The sequence below is a fragment of the Cheilinus undulatus genome, linkage group 14, assembly GCF_018320785.1.
Source record: "Cheilinus undulatus linkage group 14, ASM1832078v1, whole genome shotgun sequence".
Taxonomy (NCBI): Eukaryota; Metazoa; Chordata; class Actinopteri; order Labriformes; family Labridae; genus Cheilinus; species Cheilinus undulatus.
Window position 1 is genome coordinate 20,165,945 of NC_054878.1, and position 16,528 is coordinate 20,182,472.

The 16,528-nt window shown below is 38.7% G+C and overlaps 3 protein-coding genes across 8 annotated transcripts in view; all 3 read left to right on the top strand.

The window, feature by feature from the left end:
- The first annotated feature begins 402 nt into the window (after positions 1–402).
- On the top strand, positions 403–5,047 carry hsp90aa1.1 (heat shock protein 90, alpha (cytosolic), class A member 1, tandem duplicate 1). Its single transcript, XM_041805300.1, has 11 exons — positions 403–537; positions 1,389–1,538; positions 2,160–2,526; positions 2,615–2,748; positions 2,850–3,155; positions 3,235–3,400; positions 3,486–3,676; positions 3,763–3,910; positions 3,999–4,267; positions 4,415–4,748; positions 4,853–5,047. Exons 2-11 carry the CDS (start codon positions 1,389–1,391, stop codon positions 4,960–4,962), a joined length of 2,175 nt encoding a protein of 724 aa, XP_041661234.1. The 5' UTR covers positions 403–537; the 3' UTR covers positions 4,963–5,047.
- Positions 5,048–5,610: 563 nt separating this feature from the next.
- hsp90aa1.2 (heat shock protein 90, alpha (cytosolic), class A member 1, tandem duplicate 2) lies at positions 5,611–13,880 on the top strand. Of its 2 annotated transcripts, XM_041805298.1 has the most exons (12): positions 5,622–5,758; positions 6,443–6,502; positions 7,972–8,121; positions 8,256–8,622; positions 8,732–8,865; positions 8,956–9,279; positions 10,312–10,477; positions 10,629–10,819; positions 11,214–11,361; positions 11,475–11,743; positions 11,851–12,184; positions 12,549–13,880. In XM_041805298.1, the coding sequence occupies exons 3-12, from the start codon at positions 7,972–7,974 to the stop codon at positions 12,659–12,661; spliced, it is 2,196 nt and encodes a 731-aa protein (XP_041661232.1). In that variant the 5' UTR covers positions 5,622–5,758; positions 6,443–6,502; the 3' UTR covers positions 12,662–13,880. The 2 variants fall into 2 exon arrangements, with proteins under 2 accessions (XP_041661233.1, XP_041661232.1); XM_041805299.1 differs by lacking the exon at positions 6,443–6,502 and having other exon boundaries at positions 5,611–5,758.
- Positions 13,881–14,951: 1,071 nt separating this feature from the next.
- The window catches only part of ppp2r5cb (protein phosphatase 2, regulatory subunit B', gamma b), a 53,682-nt gene continuing 52,105 nt past the window's right edge, over positions 14,952–16,528 (top strand). For all 5 annotated transcript variants that reach the window (XR_005992842.1, XR_005992843.1, XM_041805240.1 and 2 more), the window contains exons 1-2: positions 14,952–15,060; positions 15,615–15,674. Coding sequence is in view for 3 of the 5 variants with exons in the window: in XM_041805240.1 (XP_041661174.1) it covers positions 15,034–15,060; positions 15,615–15,674 (87 nt within the window). In the remaining 2 variants the exon portion in view is untranslated. The remainder of the gene's footprint in view (positions 15,061–15,614; positions 15,675–16,528) is intronic.

Here is a 16,528-nt window from a genome sequence, read left to right on the forward strand (position 1 = left end):
CCAATCCTGCATGTCTAACACAGAAAAATGGCCTGCTGTGCATAGTAAACCACATGGTAAATGTGTGAGTGTCCATGAGGCACCAGGACAGCAGCTGATAGCAAAGGGCCTGCACAGCTGTGACGCTTACAGGGGGGTTTGAGGCCCAACAGCTAGACAAGCTATCAGGAAAGCTCTTGATGTGATTGACAGGCACTCCTTGTGACTCTGCAGCCCTATAAGGGCACATAAACTTTAGGGCACTGGTGTCTCTCCAACAGCCCCCCTTCCTGGCTTTTCTTAAGCCCCTCCACCAGCCATACTGTAGTGAGAGTATCTTCTGGAAGCTTCTGAATGGGAGCTTCGAGAAACCACCCCTTGAGTATAAAAAGCCACCGGCGTGACGTGGGGTGTTCATAGAGTCAAAAGTTACTCACTTGAGACTAACTGCTCACAGCAACAGCGGTGAAGCACACAATTCAAGAGGAGGAGACAACCCCAGGGATACATTTGACTACTATCTTCAAGAAGCAACTCTAGAAACAGATTGAAATCAAGGTAGGACACCCAAAATCCTATGACAGTTATATTTTTGGGGGGGGTTTGGCAATTTTGGCTGAACAAACATGATAAAACATGTAATAAAAGAGGAATTGCACTGCTGAAAAAGGTGCACAGCTACTTTTAAAAAAACATGCTTGATTAAACTATTTGATATCAGTTATTTCAAAAAGACTTGTAGAAAGGCTTTCTTACAATAAGCAGTGGGTTAAGGAGCACATGGTAAGCTGGGTGACCCTGAGTGTAAAAGTAATGGCGGAGTGGCAGAGAGACTGGTTGGCACAAAGAACAGCTATAGCAGTTCCACATATAGGTACAAAAAAAAACCCTGCCCAAAACATCTAGTAGCCTAGCCAGTTCTAAATGCAACTGAATATTTTTATTATGTACGTTTATATGACCTGTTTTAACCACCAATGTATAAGGTAGTAAAATATGCTACTACAGATTACCTCAGATTAAAAAAAAGGCTAATGCTACTTAGATTTAGTGTGTCTCACATCTTTGATATTCCAGCTGCTATTTTTTATAACATCAAGGCGTTAAATGACACATGCAAAAGCGTTCGGGGGTTGGGGCAAGCATCCCAACTCCACCCAGTCACCAAATGGCAAGGGCCTGATTGACAGAAGGAACATGTGTTCATCCACCATTAGCAAAAGCTAACCTCCTCAAGCCATGAGGCTGGCTTTTACAAGACAGGAGGAAGGTTTTCTATAGTAACCAATGCAATTTAAATCTGATATAGAAATAAGAAATATTACATTTTAATGCTAGAACAATCAAGCATGTTTAAGCTACTCGTGCAGAATAAGATTTTAATAAAATAAATATGTGCTTTCCCTTAGATGCCTGAGAATGCTGGACACGTTATGGAGGAGGAAGTGGAGACCTTCGCTTTCCAGGCTGAGATTGCTCAGCTTATGTCCCTCATTATCAACACCTTCTACTCAAACAAAGAGATCTTCCTTAGAGAGCTCATCTCCAACTCTTCAGATGTAAGAATGGAAAGCGCTTCATTACTTAGTGATCCTTTTTAAAATAGGCTGTAAAGCTGTGCAAAGGTTTTGAAGCTTTGAAATAATACAGTCTGATATCTTAATGATCAATAGTCTTGAAAATTACCAAAGCTCTGGTATCATTTAAAATCATAAGCCATGTGTTTAACCAAAGGGTGCTGAAAGAAAAAGAGCACTTTCTGATGTTAGGTACTGAAACTTTGCCAGGCTGCGTTCACACTGCAGGCCAAAGTGACGTGAATACATTTTTTTTCCAATCTGATTTTTTCACGACAGTTTGAACAGCCCAAGTCACACTAAATCTGATCTTCTCAAATTCTCAAATTCTTCTCACTTTCGTATGTGAATTCACTGAAGTGAATAAAGGCATCTGATTGGGGCCATTTTTAAAAAGTTATGTAAACAGACAAACAGGAAAAATCGGATCCAAGCAAAAAAAACTGAATTGAGTTTTAAGGCTTACAGTGTGAAAGCATCCTTAGAGAGTATGCATGAGTTTGCCCACATTTTATGTAATTCAAAACAAAATCTGGTGTTATAACAACCCTAATAGGTTATCTTTGCTGATGTACACACATCACTATTATCTCTTCCTCACAGGCCTTGGACAAAATCAGATATGAAAGCCTGACAGACCCCAGCAGACTTGAATCCTGCAAGGACCTGAAGATTGAAATCAAGCCTGACCTTGTCTCTCGCACCCTGACCCTGATCGACACAGGCATTGGCATGACCAAAGCTGACCTGATCAACAACCTGGGCACAATCGCCAAGTCTGGCACTAAGGCTTTCATGGAAGCACTGCAGGCTGGAGCTGACATCTCCATGATTGGTCAGTTTGGTGTCGGTTTCTACTCTGCCTACCTGGTAGCTGAGAAGGTGACAGTCATTACTAAGCACAATGATGACGAGCAATACATATGGGAGTCTGCAGCTGGAGGCTCATTTACAGTCAGACCAGATACCGGTAAGTTTGATTGCCAACATGGATATAATTCTCCATAAAATTATTTTGGTCAAACTGATCTAATGGCTTTTTTCATTGCTGTTTTTAGGAGAGTCCATTGGCAGAGGAACAAAGGTGATCCTTCATCTCAAAGAGGATCAGACAGAATATTGTGAGGAGAAGCGCATCAAGGAAGTTGTGAAGAAGCACTCACAGTTCATCGGCTACCCTATTACACTATATGTAAGTTCCTCTAGCAATGACATTTCCTTTTAACTTCACCATAGGCAATGATGCTTCGATCAGTAGGACTCGTAAACCAACCCCTCTTTCATGTATTCAAGGTGGAAAAGACAAGGGAGAAGGAAGTTGACCTGGATGAGGGCGAGAAGGTAGAGGAAGTTGAGAAGGAGGCTGCTGAGAACACAGACAAACCCAAGATTGAGGACGTGGGCTCTGACGAGGATGAAGATTCAAAGGATGGTAAGAACAAGAGGAAGAAGAAGGTCAAGGAGAAGTACATCGATGCCCAGGAGCTAAACAAGACTAAGCCAATCTGGACCCGTAACCCTGATGACATCACAAATGAAGAGTATGGAGAGTTTTACAAGAGTCTCACCAATGACTGGGAGGACCACCTGGCTGTCAAGGTAAGAGCTATGAGCATACTTCTTTGAAACTTCTTAGTTTTGGAGTTTATGATTTCTAATGTCGTTCTTGTGTCCCCAGCATTTCTCTGTGGAGGGTCAGCTGGAATTCCGTGCCTTGCTGTTTATACCCAGAAGAGCTGCATTTGACCTCTTTGAAAACAAGAAAAAGAGAAACAACATCAAGCTGTACGTGCGCAGAGTCTTCATCATGGACAACTGTGAGGAACTCATCCCAGAGTACCTCAGTAAGTAACACAACATTAACAGTTCAAAATTCTAAATCATTCTCATTTGTAGGATTGTGTTTTTAACTTTATCCTCTCTCTTCAGATTTCATCAAGGGTGTTGTGGACTCTGAGGATCTGCCTCTGAACATCTCCAGAGAGATGCTGCAGCAGAGCAAGATCCTGAAGGTGATCCGCAAGAACCTGGTCAAGAAGTGCCTTGAACTGTTTACTGAGCTTTCTGAGGACAAGGACAACTACAAGAAGTTATATGAGCAGTTCTCCAAGAACATCAAGGTAGACAATGAGTCAATTTTGTTTTTTACTCTAGATAGAAAAGGTATTTCTTACTTGCTTAATGTTTAATGTATTTTCATGTATAGCTTGGTATCCACGAAGACTCTCAGAATAGGAAGAAGCTCTCTGACTTGCTGCGCTACTACACCTCTGCCTCTGGTGATGAGATGGTTTCCCTGAAGGACTATGTTTCACGCATGAAGGAGAACCAGAAACATATCTACTATATCACAGGTTGGCTACTCAACTTAATTTGTATTCTTTTTGAGAAGTTATTTAGTGGTAACATTAATTTACTAATCAATCTACTAACCTTTCTTAGGTGAGACCAAAGACCAGGTGGCAAACTCTGCCTTTGTTGAACGTCTTCGCAAAGCTGGACTTGAGGTCATTTACATGATCGAGCCCATCGATGAGTACTGCGTCCAGCAGCTGAAGGAGTATGATGGCAAGAACCTGGTGTCAGTGACCAAGGAGGGTCTGGAGCTGCCTGAGGATGAGGATGAGAAGAAGAAGCAGGAGGAGCTCAAAACTAAATTTGAAAACCTTTGCAAGATCATGAAGGACATCCTCGACAAGAAAATTGAAAAGGTAAGAGCAGGAAAGCCATCTGATGTTATTTGTATGTAAATACGATTTCACTTTCTTGATCATCACAATGATACCTTAATATCACTATTGACAGACTGTAGTTTCCAACAGCTTGGTGGCTCTATTAATGGTAATGTATTTCCACAGGTCACAGTCTCCAACCGCCTTGTCTCCTCCCCATGCTGCATCGTCACCAGCACCTACGGCTGGACTGCAAACATGGAGAGGATCATGAAGTCTCAGGCCCTCAGAGATAACTCCACCATGGGCTACATGACAGCTAAGAAACACCTTGAGATCAACCCACTGCATCCCATTGTTGAGACCCTGAGGGATAAGGCAGAGGCTGACAAAAACGACAAGGCTGTTAAAGACTTGGTCATCCTCCTTTTTGAGACCGCCTTGCTATCTTCGGGATTCACACTGGAGGACCCACAGACACACGCCAACCGCATCTACAGAATGATCAAGCTTGGTCTCGGTAAATATTTATTTTAAATGGCATTATTTTGTATTAGTTTATTATGCTTAAAAATGTGACTTTTTTTTTTTTTTTTGCTAATGACATTTTTTTCTCATGTTCAGGCATTGATGACGATGATTCTGCAGTAGAAGACCTTATTCAGCCTGCTGATGAAGACATGCCAGTCTTGGAAGGAGATGATGACACATCAAGAATGGAGGAAGTTGACTAAACTACTTTCTAGATGCTTCTTTTTTCATTCTTAATTTTTATTTTTGTAAATTACCTCATTTATTCATAAAGTCATTTCAGTTTCACATAAAGCTCATTTCATAGCAGTACAGTCAATAAAAGTTAAATGGAATTTACATAAGCCACAGTGTGGCCTAGCCTACATTACATCCGCTGCTTGTATAAACTACTGACACATAGTAAGAGTAATATAAAGTCACTTTGGATGTAGTTTGTGACTCTTTTTGTTACTGTAACAATTTTTATGACATGCTTTCAAATTTTTAATAAAAATTTGTTTAGAAATAAACCTACTCGTCTTGCTTTCTGTCTCTTTAGAACTTCATCAATTTGTTTGTCCAAAAAATGATAGCCTTTAAATTTATTTTTTAAAGGCATCTGAAGTTACTTTCGCTTTCAAACTTAGTTGTATTTGCCCCTTTCAATGTTCTGGAATTTTCAGTTAGCGATGCTTGATTCATTCCAGTCTACTTCCGCTCACTGGCCTCCACCCGGCTCATTCTGCCCGCCCTAAGTCCCGCCTCCTTCAGTGTAGAATACGGTAGAATAGATGCAGGCGTAATTACGCAAATGATTGACAGTCGACTTTGGCCTGTCAGCGTTCTCTACAGAACCGTTGCGAGGAAGATTCCAGACGGTTCTGGAAGCTCAGCTAAGGATTTCTCGAACAGTCTGAGAGGGTACAAAACCTACACGGCTGAACCTCTCTGACTGACTGGACTGTGTGCCATTTATTCACATTCCTCGGCGGAGTTATTCATAACCGGAGGACCAAGGTAAATAGCGGTCATATTGATTTTTAATTACACTGTTAGAATTATACTGTCAACTGAGAAAGTATAACATAACACACTTTGACTTTCACGCTTAAATGTTAGCTTGTACTAGCTTAACTGTTATGTAGCATAGACTTTCGTCGATATTATATGCAATGAAAAGATTATTACAATTTTCTGTTATCTTTTGGTACAAATGTGAAGATTTCATCCATGGCTGCCTGATTGTAATCTTATTATATACATTGTGTTCTAATCAGATTATGGCATTGGATTAACGATAGGTCTGCCTTTTGTAGGAAATTTAAACGTTAAGATTTTTAACCGTCGTGCCAAAGTGTTATCTCCGCCTTATCCGTGCTTAGTTTACACGTCGAAACTTTTTCCATTTTCATTGTAACAATTCCACATCATCTTTGCGTTACTTAAGCTTGGAGACAGCAGCCACATGAGCCATTCATGCTGCACCTGTTATGTAGGAATTACATTAACAAGGATTAATACAATTGAATTAACCTTAGTAAGATATTCTCATTCAGCCGTTCTCTTCAGGTATTATATCAAATAATGCTACTGATCGAAATGTGAAACCATGCAGCTCTGTGCAGTACTGGGAGCATGATTCTTTAATGGTAATAATTAATATCATTGCTTAATTAACATATGCTTCTCGTTTACTTACAGTGTAAATTCAGCAAGGAGAGTTTTCTTGTCAAAACTGTCTCCCCATGCTTAAAAAATAGGGTGAGTTGTGAATTAATTATCTTTGTTTCTGAATGGGGATACGGATGGCCTCTGCTATCGTGTGGGACAATTTTATCTAAGGTAGCACATGTTGACGTAACACCCTCACAAACAAATAGAGCATGATCACTTAAGTATATCTCGATCATTCACGCTCACAGAGCCTCCTGTCCTTAGATGGTTTTTAGGGAGGACTCATTCCTTCCTATGGAAACTGCTCGACAATTCAGTTCGCCTTCTGGTACCTTCTAGAAACGTGTATTTCGTCTGGGAAACCACAAGGTGGAGTCTGCAGTGCTGATATGTAATTCTAGCCACGTGCTATTCTCAAATCAACCAATAACCAGTCATGATAATTGCAATAAGAAAGGGTAATCATATGTTATGAAGAGTTATTATTTATCAGCGTTGGTGGGTAGAACTATTGTTTAACCACTGACTTTTCTATCTCTTTCTTTAGGTCTAGGTTGTGAAAACTGGTGCTTAATATCCATTGGCCCTGAATGTATTTACATTGAAGTGCAGTCTATTCGCTGTCTATAAACACATGTATAATTTCATAATTTTAATGACTTTCACCCTCTCCTTTTAATCTACAAGGACTGCAGCTATTTTTGCCCAGAAAGGCATTTTAAAAAGATCCCTTACGTCTTAATGAAACACACTTATTTACCCAAAGTTACATAAACATAAGGAAAAACAAAAACTTTTTTTTTACTTCATATAACTCACATAGGCAGAGGCAGACAAGAGGGATTATAGACAGGTGGAGCAGTTAGAAAAGCTAGACCATCTGTCATGCCACCTGTCTGCACTAGTTGCACATGCTCACACATAAACCTGTCATTACTGATGCACACCATGCTGCTTTTAGAGACAACAGGCATTAACTGTGTAGGCATTAATTTGTGCTTTGATAACAGCACTTGGAGTAATACATACAAACTGTTAAAGGAGATCAGTCTAGTTCTGGAGCTACTGAGATGCTTGATGCTAGAGTAACCTGGCGGACACTTTCTTCTGCAGGTTGCAGATATTTACAAATGTTGTGCTCAAGTCTGTGCAGAAAGCCGGCTAGATTTAAATCATTTCATAATTTTTTTAATCTCCAAATATAGTAACTCCAAAGAATTAAGAAGTAAGATAAAGGCATATGGAAACATCTACCATCAGGATAAAGAGCTACAGTTACAGTATAAATTGACAAACACAAAGCATTGTACAATGTATAAATGTTTCAGAGATAATGTCTTGACATTTAAGACCTCTGTTTTATAGTTATCGTGACTCATGTTCTGTAAGGTGTTGATTGCTCGCATATCACCAGAGGGTGATTGACTGTGCTTGTTGTAAATGTGACAGTGTTGTGACTCGCTGTGCTGCAGGGGTTGCATTAATTTAGTGAGTGAGTGCAAGTCATCATGTGAGCACATGCTAAAAGCTTATTTTTGTTTGTCACCTCTCCTTAGATGCCTGAACTACACGATCAACCAATGGAGGAGGAGGCTGAGACCTTTGCATTCCAGGCTGAGATTGCTCAGCTGATGTCCCTGATCATCAATACTTTCTATTCCAACAAAGAGATTTTCCTTAGAGAGCTCATCTCCAACTCCTCAGATGTAAGTCAAAGAATCAGTGTAATGTCTGATCCTTTAATCATGTCTAAGGTTTTAATAGAATGATTTTGGATAATAAAAAGAACATAATTTAATTTCTTTGAAAACACTTATTAATACTATTGTTTTACCCTCAGGCCCTTGACAAAATCCGCTATGAGAGTCTCACAGACCCTTCAAAACTTGACTCTGGCAAGGATCTCAACATTGAAATCAGGCCCAACAAAGAAGAACGCACCCTGACCCTGATCGACACAGGCATTGGCATGACCAAAGCTGACCTGATCAACAACCTGGGCACAATCGCGAAGTCTGGTACTAAGGCTTTCATGGAGGCACTGCAGGCTGGAGCCGACATCTCCATGATTGGTCAGTTTGGTGTTGGTTTCTACTCTGCCTATTTGGTAGCTGAGAAGGTAACCGTGGTCACCAAGCACAATGATGACGAGCAGTATGCCTGGGAATCTTCAGCTGGAGGCTCATTTACAGTTAAAGTAGACAATAGTAAGTACAGACTGTAGTGTAGGGTTAAAGTAGTGTTAAGTATTTTGAGGAATATCCACATCAGGGTTTTTTATAACTGTAATTTGTCTTTATCTTTCCCTCATTATAGCTGATCCAATGGGGCGTGGCACAAAGGTGATCTTGCACCTAAAAGAAGACCAGACAGAATACCTGGAGGAGCGAAGGATCAAAGAGATCGTAAAAAAGCATTCCCAGTTTATTGGATATCCCATCACACTCTTTGTAAGCACTTATGTACATTGCCTTATGAACTTGTTATAGTGATTCAAAAATCATGACCACTGACTGAGCCATTGATTTATCCTTGTTCAGGTGGAGAAGGAGCGTGACAAGGAGGTGAGTGACGATGAGGCTGAGGAGGAGGAAAAGGAGAAAGACAAGGATAAGGATGAAGAAGAGGAGAAAGATGAGGACAAGCCTGAAATCGAGGATGTTGGGTCAGATGATGAGCACAACCATGACAAGGGAGACAAAAAGAAGAAGAAGAAGAAGATCAAGGAGAAGTACATTGACCAGGAAGAGCTGAACAAAACTAAACCACTGTGGACCCGTAACCCTGATGACATCACTAATGAGGAATACGGAGAGTTTTACAAAAGTCTCACCAATGACTGGGAGGACCACCTGGCCGTCAAGGTAAAAACTCTTGAGAAGTTTTTTACAAACTCTGGAATACCTTTATTTTCCATTTAAGGTGCATTTTATTACTGTGAAAAGATTATAGTCTTCTTCATATCAAAGTACAAGAATTATATATAAGGGCCTGACCGATAAATTGGCAGACTGATTTAATTGACCAATTAAAGCCAATCCAAAAAAAAACAAAAAAAAAAAAAACAGTAATCGGTTCTGGTCTCATCTGCCAGATAGATCTGATCGGAGTTTGAGTCATAATGACTTAACAGCTCAGAAAGACAGAGGAGAGAAAATGTGAATGCATGTTTAGAGGACATCAGAGGCGCATTTCATTTAATCAGGGACTTTTATGACGCTGCTTATTCACTGGCCTTTTAACTGAACATGTTAATTAATTTGTCTTTTGCAAAAACACTCACTGACCACTTCATTAACAATATTTCTATATCTTTGAGGTGACTGCATTTTTGCACAGCATTTTGTCATGAGTTATTTTTTTATAAAAAAAAATGTTCTGCCTTCAATTTTTATCTTTGTAAAATGTATTTGAACTATATTTAAGGAATCAGAGGCAAGTATTTATTTTAGTTATTAATCTAATTTTTTTCATGTAAATGTTTAATCTGCTCATAAATCGGTTATCTGAGTTTTTTTATTCCCCAATATCGATATTGGCAACGGTCCCCAAAATCCATATCGGTTGGACCTCTCTATGTTTTGACATTGGGATGTATATTTCAATCAGGTACTTGTTCTTTAAAAATAAAGTCTAGGTGAATAAGCTAGGTTTATTCAATCAGTCACAATAAAGCAGCATTTTTTTTTTTATTGGTCTCCGATGTAAGTAAAATAATTTTTCTCTTGAAGTAGTCATTCAATATGCTGTTTTTTTAATGAGCTTGAATCATAAAACATGATATAGATAAAAACAATGTGCAAGTGTATCATCATTTAATAACCAACCCAATAATTGGTCTTCCCAAATTTAATAGCAGATGTTATTACTGACCAAAGTCATCCATTTCCTTGCAGCACTTTTCAGTAGAGGGTCAGCTAGAGTTTCGTGCACTGCTCTTCGTGCCTCGACGCGCTCCCTTTGACCTCTTTGAGAACAAGAAAAAGAAGAACAACATCAAGCTGTACGTGCGCAGAGTCTTCATCATGGACAACTGTGATGAGCTCATCCCAGAGTACCTCAGTGAGTAACACAGCAAATGTGGCTTTAACTGCTCACACAATTTTTTCAAGAATCAAATAATCAATTCATAAATTAAAACACAAAAAAGCAAACTTATATTATCTCATAGGTAAGAATGTATTGCTTAGCAGTTTGTTATCCCTCCCATCAGATTTCATCAAGGGTGTCGTGGACTCAGAGGATCTGCCCCTGAACATCTCCAGAGAGATGCTGCAGCAGAGCAAGATCCTGAAGGTGATCCGCAAGAACCTTGTCAAGAAGTGCCTGGAACTGTTTACTGAGCTTTCTGAGGACAAGGACAACTATAAAAAATACTATGAGCAGTTCTCCAAGAACATCAAGGTAAGATTGTCTTGACTTGCACAGTGTCTGTTGTAATTTTGATGCCATGGTATCAATTTGGTTTTTCCCATTCTGTGTTTGAATACTTAGCAGTAGACTTAAGTTTTCCTTTGATTTAATGTTTGCTTGTTCCTTAACCCTTTTAACATAATAGCCATCTGTCGGATTCTTTGGCCATATTGTTTCAAAGTTAAGCTGCTTGTGCGGGTCTTGTTCTCTGTTTAAGTAGGAGCACTTCCCTCATAGATAGTTAGGCATTTTTAAGCCAATACCAGTCTTTGTGGGATTTGCTTATAGATAAGGGAGTGTGAGCTATGTATTTTTCTACTCCTTTTTTTTTGATGTTTAGGTTGATGTGCGCTGTTTGAGACATAGTGTTCTGTCTGTCTTTTAGCTTGGCATCCATGAAGACTCTCAGAACAGGAAGAAGCTGTCTGAGCTGCTGCGATACTACACCTCAGCCTCTGGAGATGAGATGGTTTCTCTGAAGGACTATGTAACACGCATGAAGGACAACCAGAAACATATCTACTACATCACAGGTAACGATAAACTAATTTAAAAATCATTTTAAAGTAAGTTAACAGTTAGTCTTGTGAAATTAAAAAAAAAGACAAGAAAACATTGTGACAATATTTCTTTTTATGCATTTCAGGTGAGACCAAAGACCAGGTGGCAAACTCTGCCTTTGTTGAGCGCCTTCGCAAAGCTGGACTTGAAGTTATCTACATGATCGAACCCATTGATGAGTACTGCGTCCAGCAGCTGAAAGAGTTCGAGGGTAAGAACCTTGTGTCTGTGACCAAGGAGGGTCTGGAGCTGCCTGAGGATGAGGATGAGAAGAAGAAGCAGGAAGAGAAAAAGGCTCAGTTTGAGAATCTCTGCAAGATCATGAAGGACATTCTGGAGAAGAAAGTGGAAAAGGTGTGCAGATTTTAAAAAGAGAATTGAAACAACCCTAGAAGTTTCTATATGTGTGTTTTCTCAAGGTTATCATAGATGATTTTATTAATTCTAATGTATTTCCACAGGTCACAGTTTCCAACCGCCTTGTTTCCTCCCCATGCTGCATTGTCACCAGCACCTACGGCTGGACGGCAAACATGGAGAGGATCATGAAGGCCCAGGCCTTGAGGGACAACTCCACCATGGGTTACATGGCTGCTAAAAAACATCTTGAGATCAACCCTGATCACCCCATCATGGAGACCCTGAGGCAAAAGGCAGAGGCTGACAAGAACGACAAGTCAGTGAAGGATCTGGTCATCTTGCTCTTTGAGACAGCCTTGCTGTCATCTGGGTTCACCTTGGATGACCCACAGACTCACTCCAATCGCATCTACAGAATGATCAAGCTTGGTCTAGGTGAGAATCCGTGTTCATAGAGCTATAGTGACATTATTATACTCGAGCTTTGCTTATTAATAAGATAATCTGTGAACTGCTTTTGTATGTAAGGTCTACAGATAACATGATTTTGAATTAATAATGGGGAATACAAAATAAGTGAAAGGGAAACAAGAAAATTCCATACTTTATTAATAAATCTGTGTAAAATTGCCTTAAAGTTACATCACTCAGAACTTGGCAACAGTAACAAATGAGCAGTCTAATTTGCTGGTAAAACTACCCCATTTTATAGCTTTTTCTCACAGATTTTAATTCAGTATTACAGAGACACTAATCTCTTCTAAAAGATGTAACTGACTCTTATTATCTTCTCCTAAAGGTATTGATGAAGATGATATGACATCAGATGACACCACCTCTGCTCCCACTGAAGACATGCCTCCTCTTGAGGGAGACGATGATGACACATCCAGGATGGAGGAGGTGGACTAGTCCTTTATGTCACCTGCTAGCAATCAAAAGTAATATTGTACAAAGTTAAAGTTATATGTTGTAAATGAAACTGGAAAGTTCCTCTGTCATCCCTCTTTTTTGAAACCAGATTCCCTAAGTTCCCCTTGAACTGACCATACTGTACACCAGATTCATTCCTTTTAGAGCTGTACTTTTTCAGTTGTCACTTTTTGTATCTCGAGTTTATTATTAATACATTTGTTTTTGTATTTATTGACATTCCAATGTTGTATGAGTGTTACTGCTTCGATCGTAAATACATAAAAATTGATACTGTTATTTGAGATGGGTAAGGCCCATTAAAATAAAGATTTGCCATGTTAAGAAGTCAAGTCTTATTTATTCCCTGTTTTTTTTTACTAAGTTTACTACAAATAAATTCTAAATGCATCTTGTTAAAGAAATATGACAAGGTCTAAATAGTATGACGAGACTAGAAGTTAAAGCGTATTACATACATGCATAATTTGAATTACTGAATATTGTATGTCATCTATTATTTTTTGTAAATAATTCTCACCATTGTAGAGATTTGCAGCAGAAAAAGATCAATAATGTATATGTAAACAGGATAGGAAAATTACATTATAGTTTAAGGGAAAGGAGTTGGCAAACACAAGGTGAACATCAGAAAAAAATATCAATTCAATGACAATAGTGAATGAATAGTGCTGGACTGCTGCCATAGTGAGAAGGAATATATCATGCAGGTGGAGCCTTTTCACAACTGAGATTTTGTCTTGTGAGGTGGATGTATCAGTGAAAATGTAAACAATGGCTATTACTACTCTTTAGTGGATTTCCCTGCCAAGAGTGTGTGACAACACATTGAAGTATTCAGGCATACATTAAGAACAATTGTGGTTTCCACAAACATTGCATTCCAAAAAATAAAATCAGCTTTTCATGTGAAAACCTTATTGACCTATTATTTAAGACTATCTATGTTTTAAAGACAGCCTATCATTAAAAAACAGATCTGTTTCTTGAGATAGATTTTTTCATTGGTTAACATTCTGGATACTAATGCTTTTCAAGTGTCCAGTAGATGGCAGTGTATAACACTGCCTGCTGTTGAAGTTACAAGGACATGAAAAGCTTTTAACATGTTCTAGAAAACGCTGTTTTTGCCTGCCAGAGGAAAATTGAAACTAGGACAATTGAAATGATTACTATTCTCCATAACTTTAACAACACTTTACAACTTTAACAATTTGTTGCTGCTTTCTCTTTCAGTGTGCTGTTATTAGACATTTTACTTGTATGTTAATTCGTTGTTTGTCTGTAACTTTATCTGTGCTGCTGCTATCTTGGCCAGGACACTCTTGAAAAAGAGATTTTTAATCTCAATGAGTTTTGTTCTCCTGGTTAAATAAAGGTTAAATAAAAATAAATAAAATAAACTTTAGATAATTATGTATAAATATATGCATTAATTACAGTTTCTACCGCCAGACCCACAGGTATAACCAGGTCTCACATCTGGCCCTGTGAGCATGTGTGTACATAAAATGTTATGTGTATTTTATTTTATTTTATTTTTTTAATTGTGCATCAGGTGCAACATGGTTACTTTAAATGTGCAGATCTTATCATTTTTTACAATGCCTCTGGTGCAATATGACTCACCCATTTGCAACTTTTTTGTTTTTGTTCAACCTTGTTTTTCTTTCTTTTTAATACAAGTGCATTGTAGATTGCAATGAATGCAATAGGCTTTTTAAAAAACTTTTTCTATATAAATTTGCTATTCTTTTTATATGTTCTTGTTTGTAGAGAAGAACAGCAAATTATATTCTACAATGTGCAATGAGAATAAAAGTATTCTATTTTTTTTCCAGTTTTGCCATAACATTGACAAAGTTAGCTTTATAACATGATGGACACTTAAAGAAGATCACTCAGTTTTAAGAAAGGGTTTAAGGGGATTTGAGATAAAATATTACATATATTTATTTTATACTCTTTGTAAGGCAAAGGCAAGTTTTTTATCGAGCAGAATTTTTACCTGTAGCAAGTCGAAGTGCTTTACTCCTTTTTTTTTTTTTTAATTTTGTAAGAAAAAGGCTGAACGTCAGAAACACAAAAAAACAAACTGAAAAGGAAAGGTACAGTACATATCAATTTATGGGCTCCAGTAGTGGCATATGTGTGCCTTTCGCCAGTAGGAGGCTCCCTTTCCCTAGCTGTAGTAGGGGTATCAGTCTATGACGTTAAGGTCAGCTGACCTCCTACAGCCAATCACGGGGCGAGGACGGGCTGAACCGCTCTGCGCTGTGGTGCCCTGAGAGTTGTCAAGGTTTTGGTTGTGGAGTATCCGAGAGGGGAGCAAGGGCGGCAACGGTTGTAAAATGCCGAATAAATCAAAAAAGGATAAGGTAAGTTGAAGAGTTGTCAATATGTTATAGTCGATGGACTTGAAGTTTGCACTGGGTTAAAATTTTGTGCGTTTATAGATAAACCGGCTTCCTAAGAAGACATTTAGCAATCAACGCGATATCCCATCACATTGACTGTTAACGGTAGCAGCAATCATCAGCTAGCCGCTATCCTGCCAACATGTTAGCCTCTTGAACGTTTTGCTGCCTTCTTAAAATAAAGCGTACTTACATAAAAGTACACTTCATCAGTATACTATGAGTGCGTATGTTTTCCTTGATAACATGTGTGCACTTTTAAGCATTAACGCTGGCACTTTGTATATTTTTAAAGCTGAAAGCCGGGGTCGTGTGAAGTAACGTTAGCTGGCTAGCATCAGACTTAGCAATGTATTCAAACAGGAGTGTGAGACTGGGTGGGCAGGCGTGCTATATTTAGCAAGGATATTTTTTTGCATGGCAGCATTCATTGATAGACTGCCTGGGTATGTTGTCAGCCTTCCCATCTGGTTCTGTCTGGCTGAATAAAGTTTTTAAAATTTGCTTTTTTGCAGGAGTCCCCTAAATCTGGCAAAGTGAGCAAGAGTGGAGGACAAGAGAATACAGAGCATGAGGTAGGCTAACACTGGACACTTGAAAAAAAACTTTCTGGAAGATTGTAAGTTGTTCAGATGCCCCTGACATTACATCCTTTATGTTATTACAGTAAACTTCATTATCAGTGAAAGGAATATCAGAGCTCCACCCGTGAATTGTCCATAGCAGTGATTTAGAGTGGGATATGTGCATAAAATCCTCAGATGCGATAAGGTAGAAGGTGTGATATCAGAATTTAAAAAAAAAAAAAAAACAACTCAGGGTGAGACACACAAACACCAACCCACCAAGAGTTATTTTTTTTTGGAAGACAGTACAAAAATTTTGTTAACTTTCAGGATGTATAACACTTAAATGTTGTGATCCTGAGCCTGTATGACTTTGCACAAATCAGTACTAAATCAGTGGATGGACCTGTATGTTTGTAAAATGTAAGATACAAAAAAGGAGGTGGCACATCTGCAGTGACTAACATAGTAGGTGAAAAGTATCATGTGAAGTTAAAGGTCATATGGTTGCTTGGTTTAGACATCATGGGTGTAAGTTTCCAGCAAATTACAAAACAGATTGTATTGTTAAAATAATCTATTTTCGGCCTCTTGATCAGAGCTATTCCGATTTTGATTGAAACTGTATCAAGCTTGATTAAAATTGAAAAGCGTCACTGAATATTAGCCAAATATGTTATGTGTCTTCGTCAAATATGTTAACGTACCTTGCACTGTCTTAACTTTTAGCTGCTTAATCCCGACATAGTTTTTGAAAGGAAATGCAAGATGAGGCATATGATGTACTTTCTTAGTTGAGAGTCCACTTATGTAGAACCTCATGTCTATCAGGCCTCTGCTCATCACAGATGCCCCTGATATAT

Excerpts from the sequence above, each read along its gene's own strand:
- hsp90aa1.2 (XM_041805299.1), top strand. The coding sequence starts at position 7,972 with ATGCCTGAACTACACGATCAACCAATGGAGGAGGAGGCTGAGACCTTT. Across the intron at positions 8,866-8,955 it reads GATATCCCATCACACTCTTT|GTGGAGAAGGAGCGTGACAA; the intron begins GTAAGCACTTAT and ends ATCCTTGTTCAG. Across the intron at positions 12,185-12,548 it reads AATGATCAAGCTTGGTCTAG|GTATTGATGAAGATGATATG; the intron begins GTGAGAATCCGT and ends CTTCTCCTAAAG.
- hsp90aa1.1 (XM_041805300.1), top strand. The coding sequence starts at position 1,389 with ATGCCTGAGAATGCTGGACACGTTATGGAGGAGGAAGTGGAGACCTTC. Across the intron at positions 1,539-2,159 it reads TCATCTCCAACTCTTCAGAT|GCCTTGGACAAAATCAGATA; the intron begins GTAAGAATGGAA and ends TCTTCCTCACAG. Across the intron at positions 3,677-3,762 it reads AGTTCTCCAAGAACATCAAG|CTTGGTATCCACGAAGACTC; the intron begins GTAGACAATGAG and ends TTTCATGTATAG.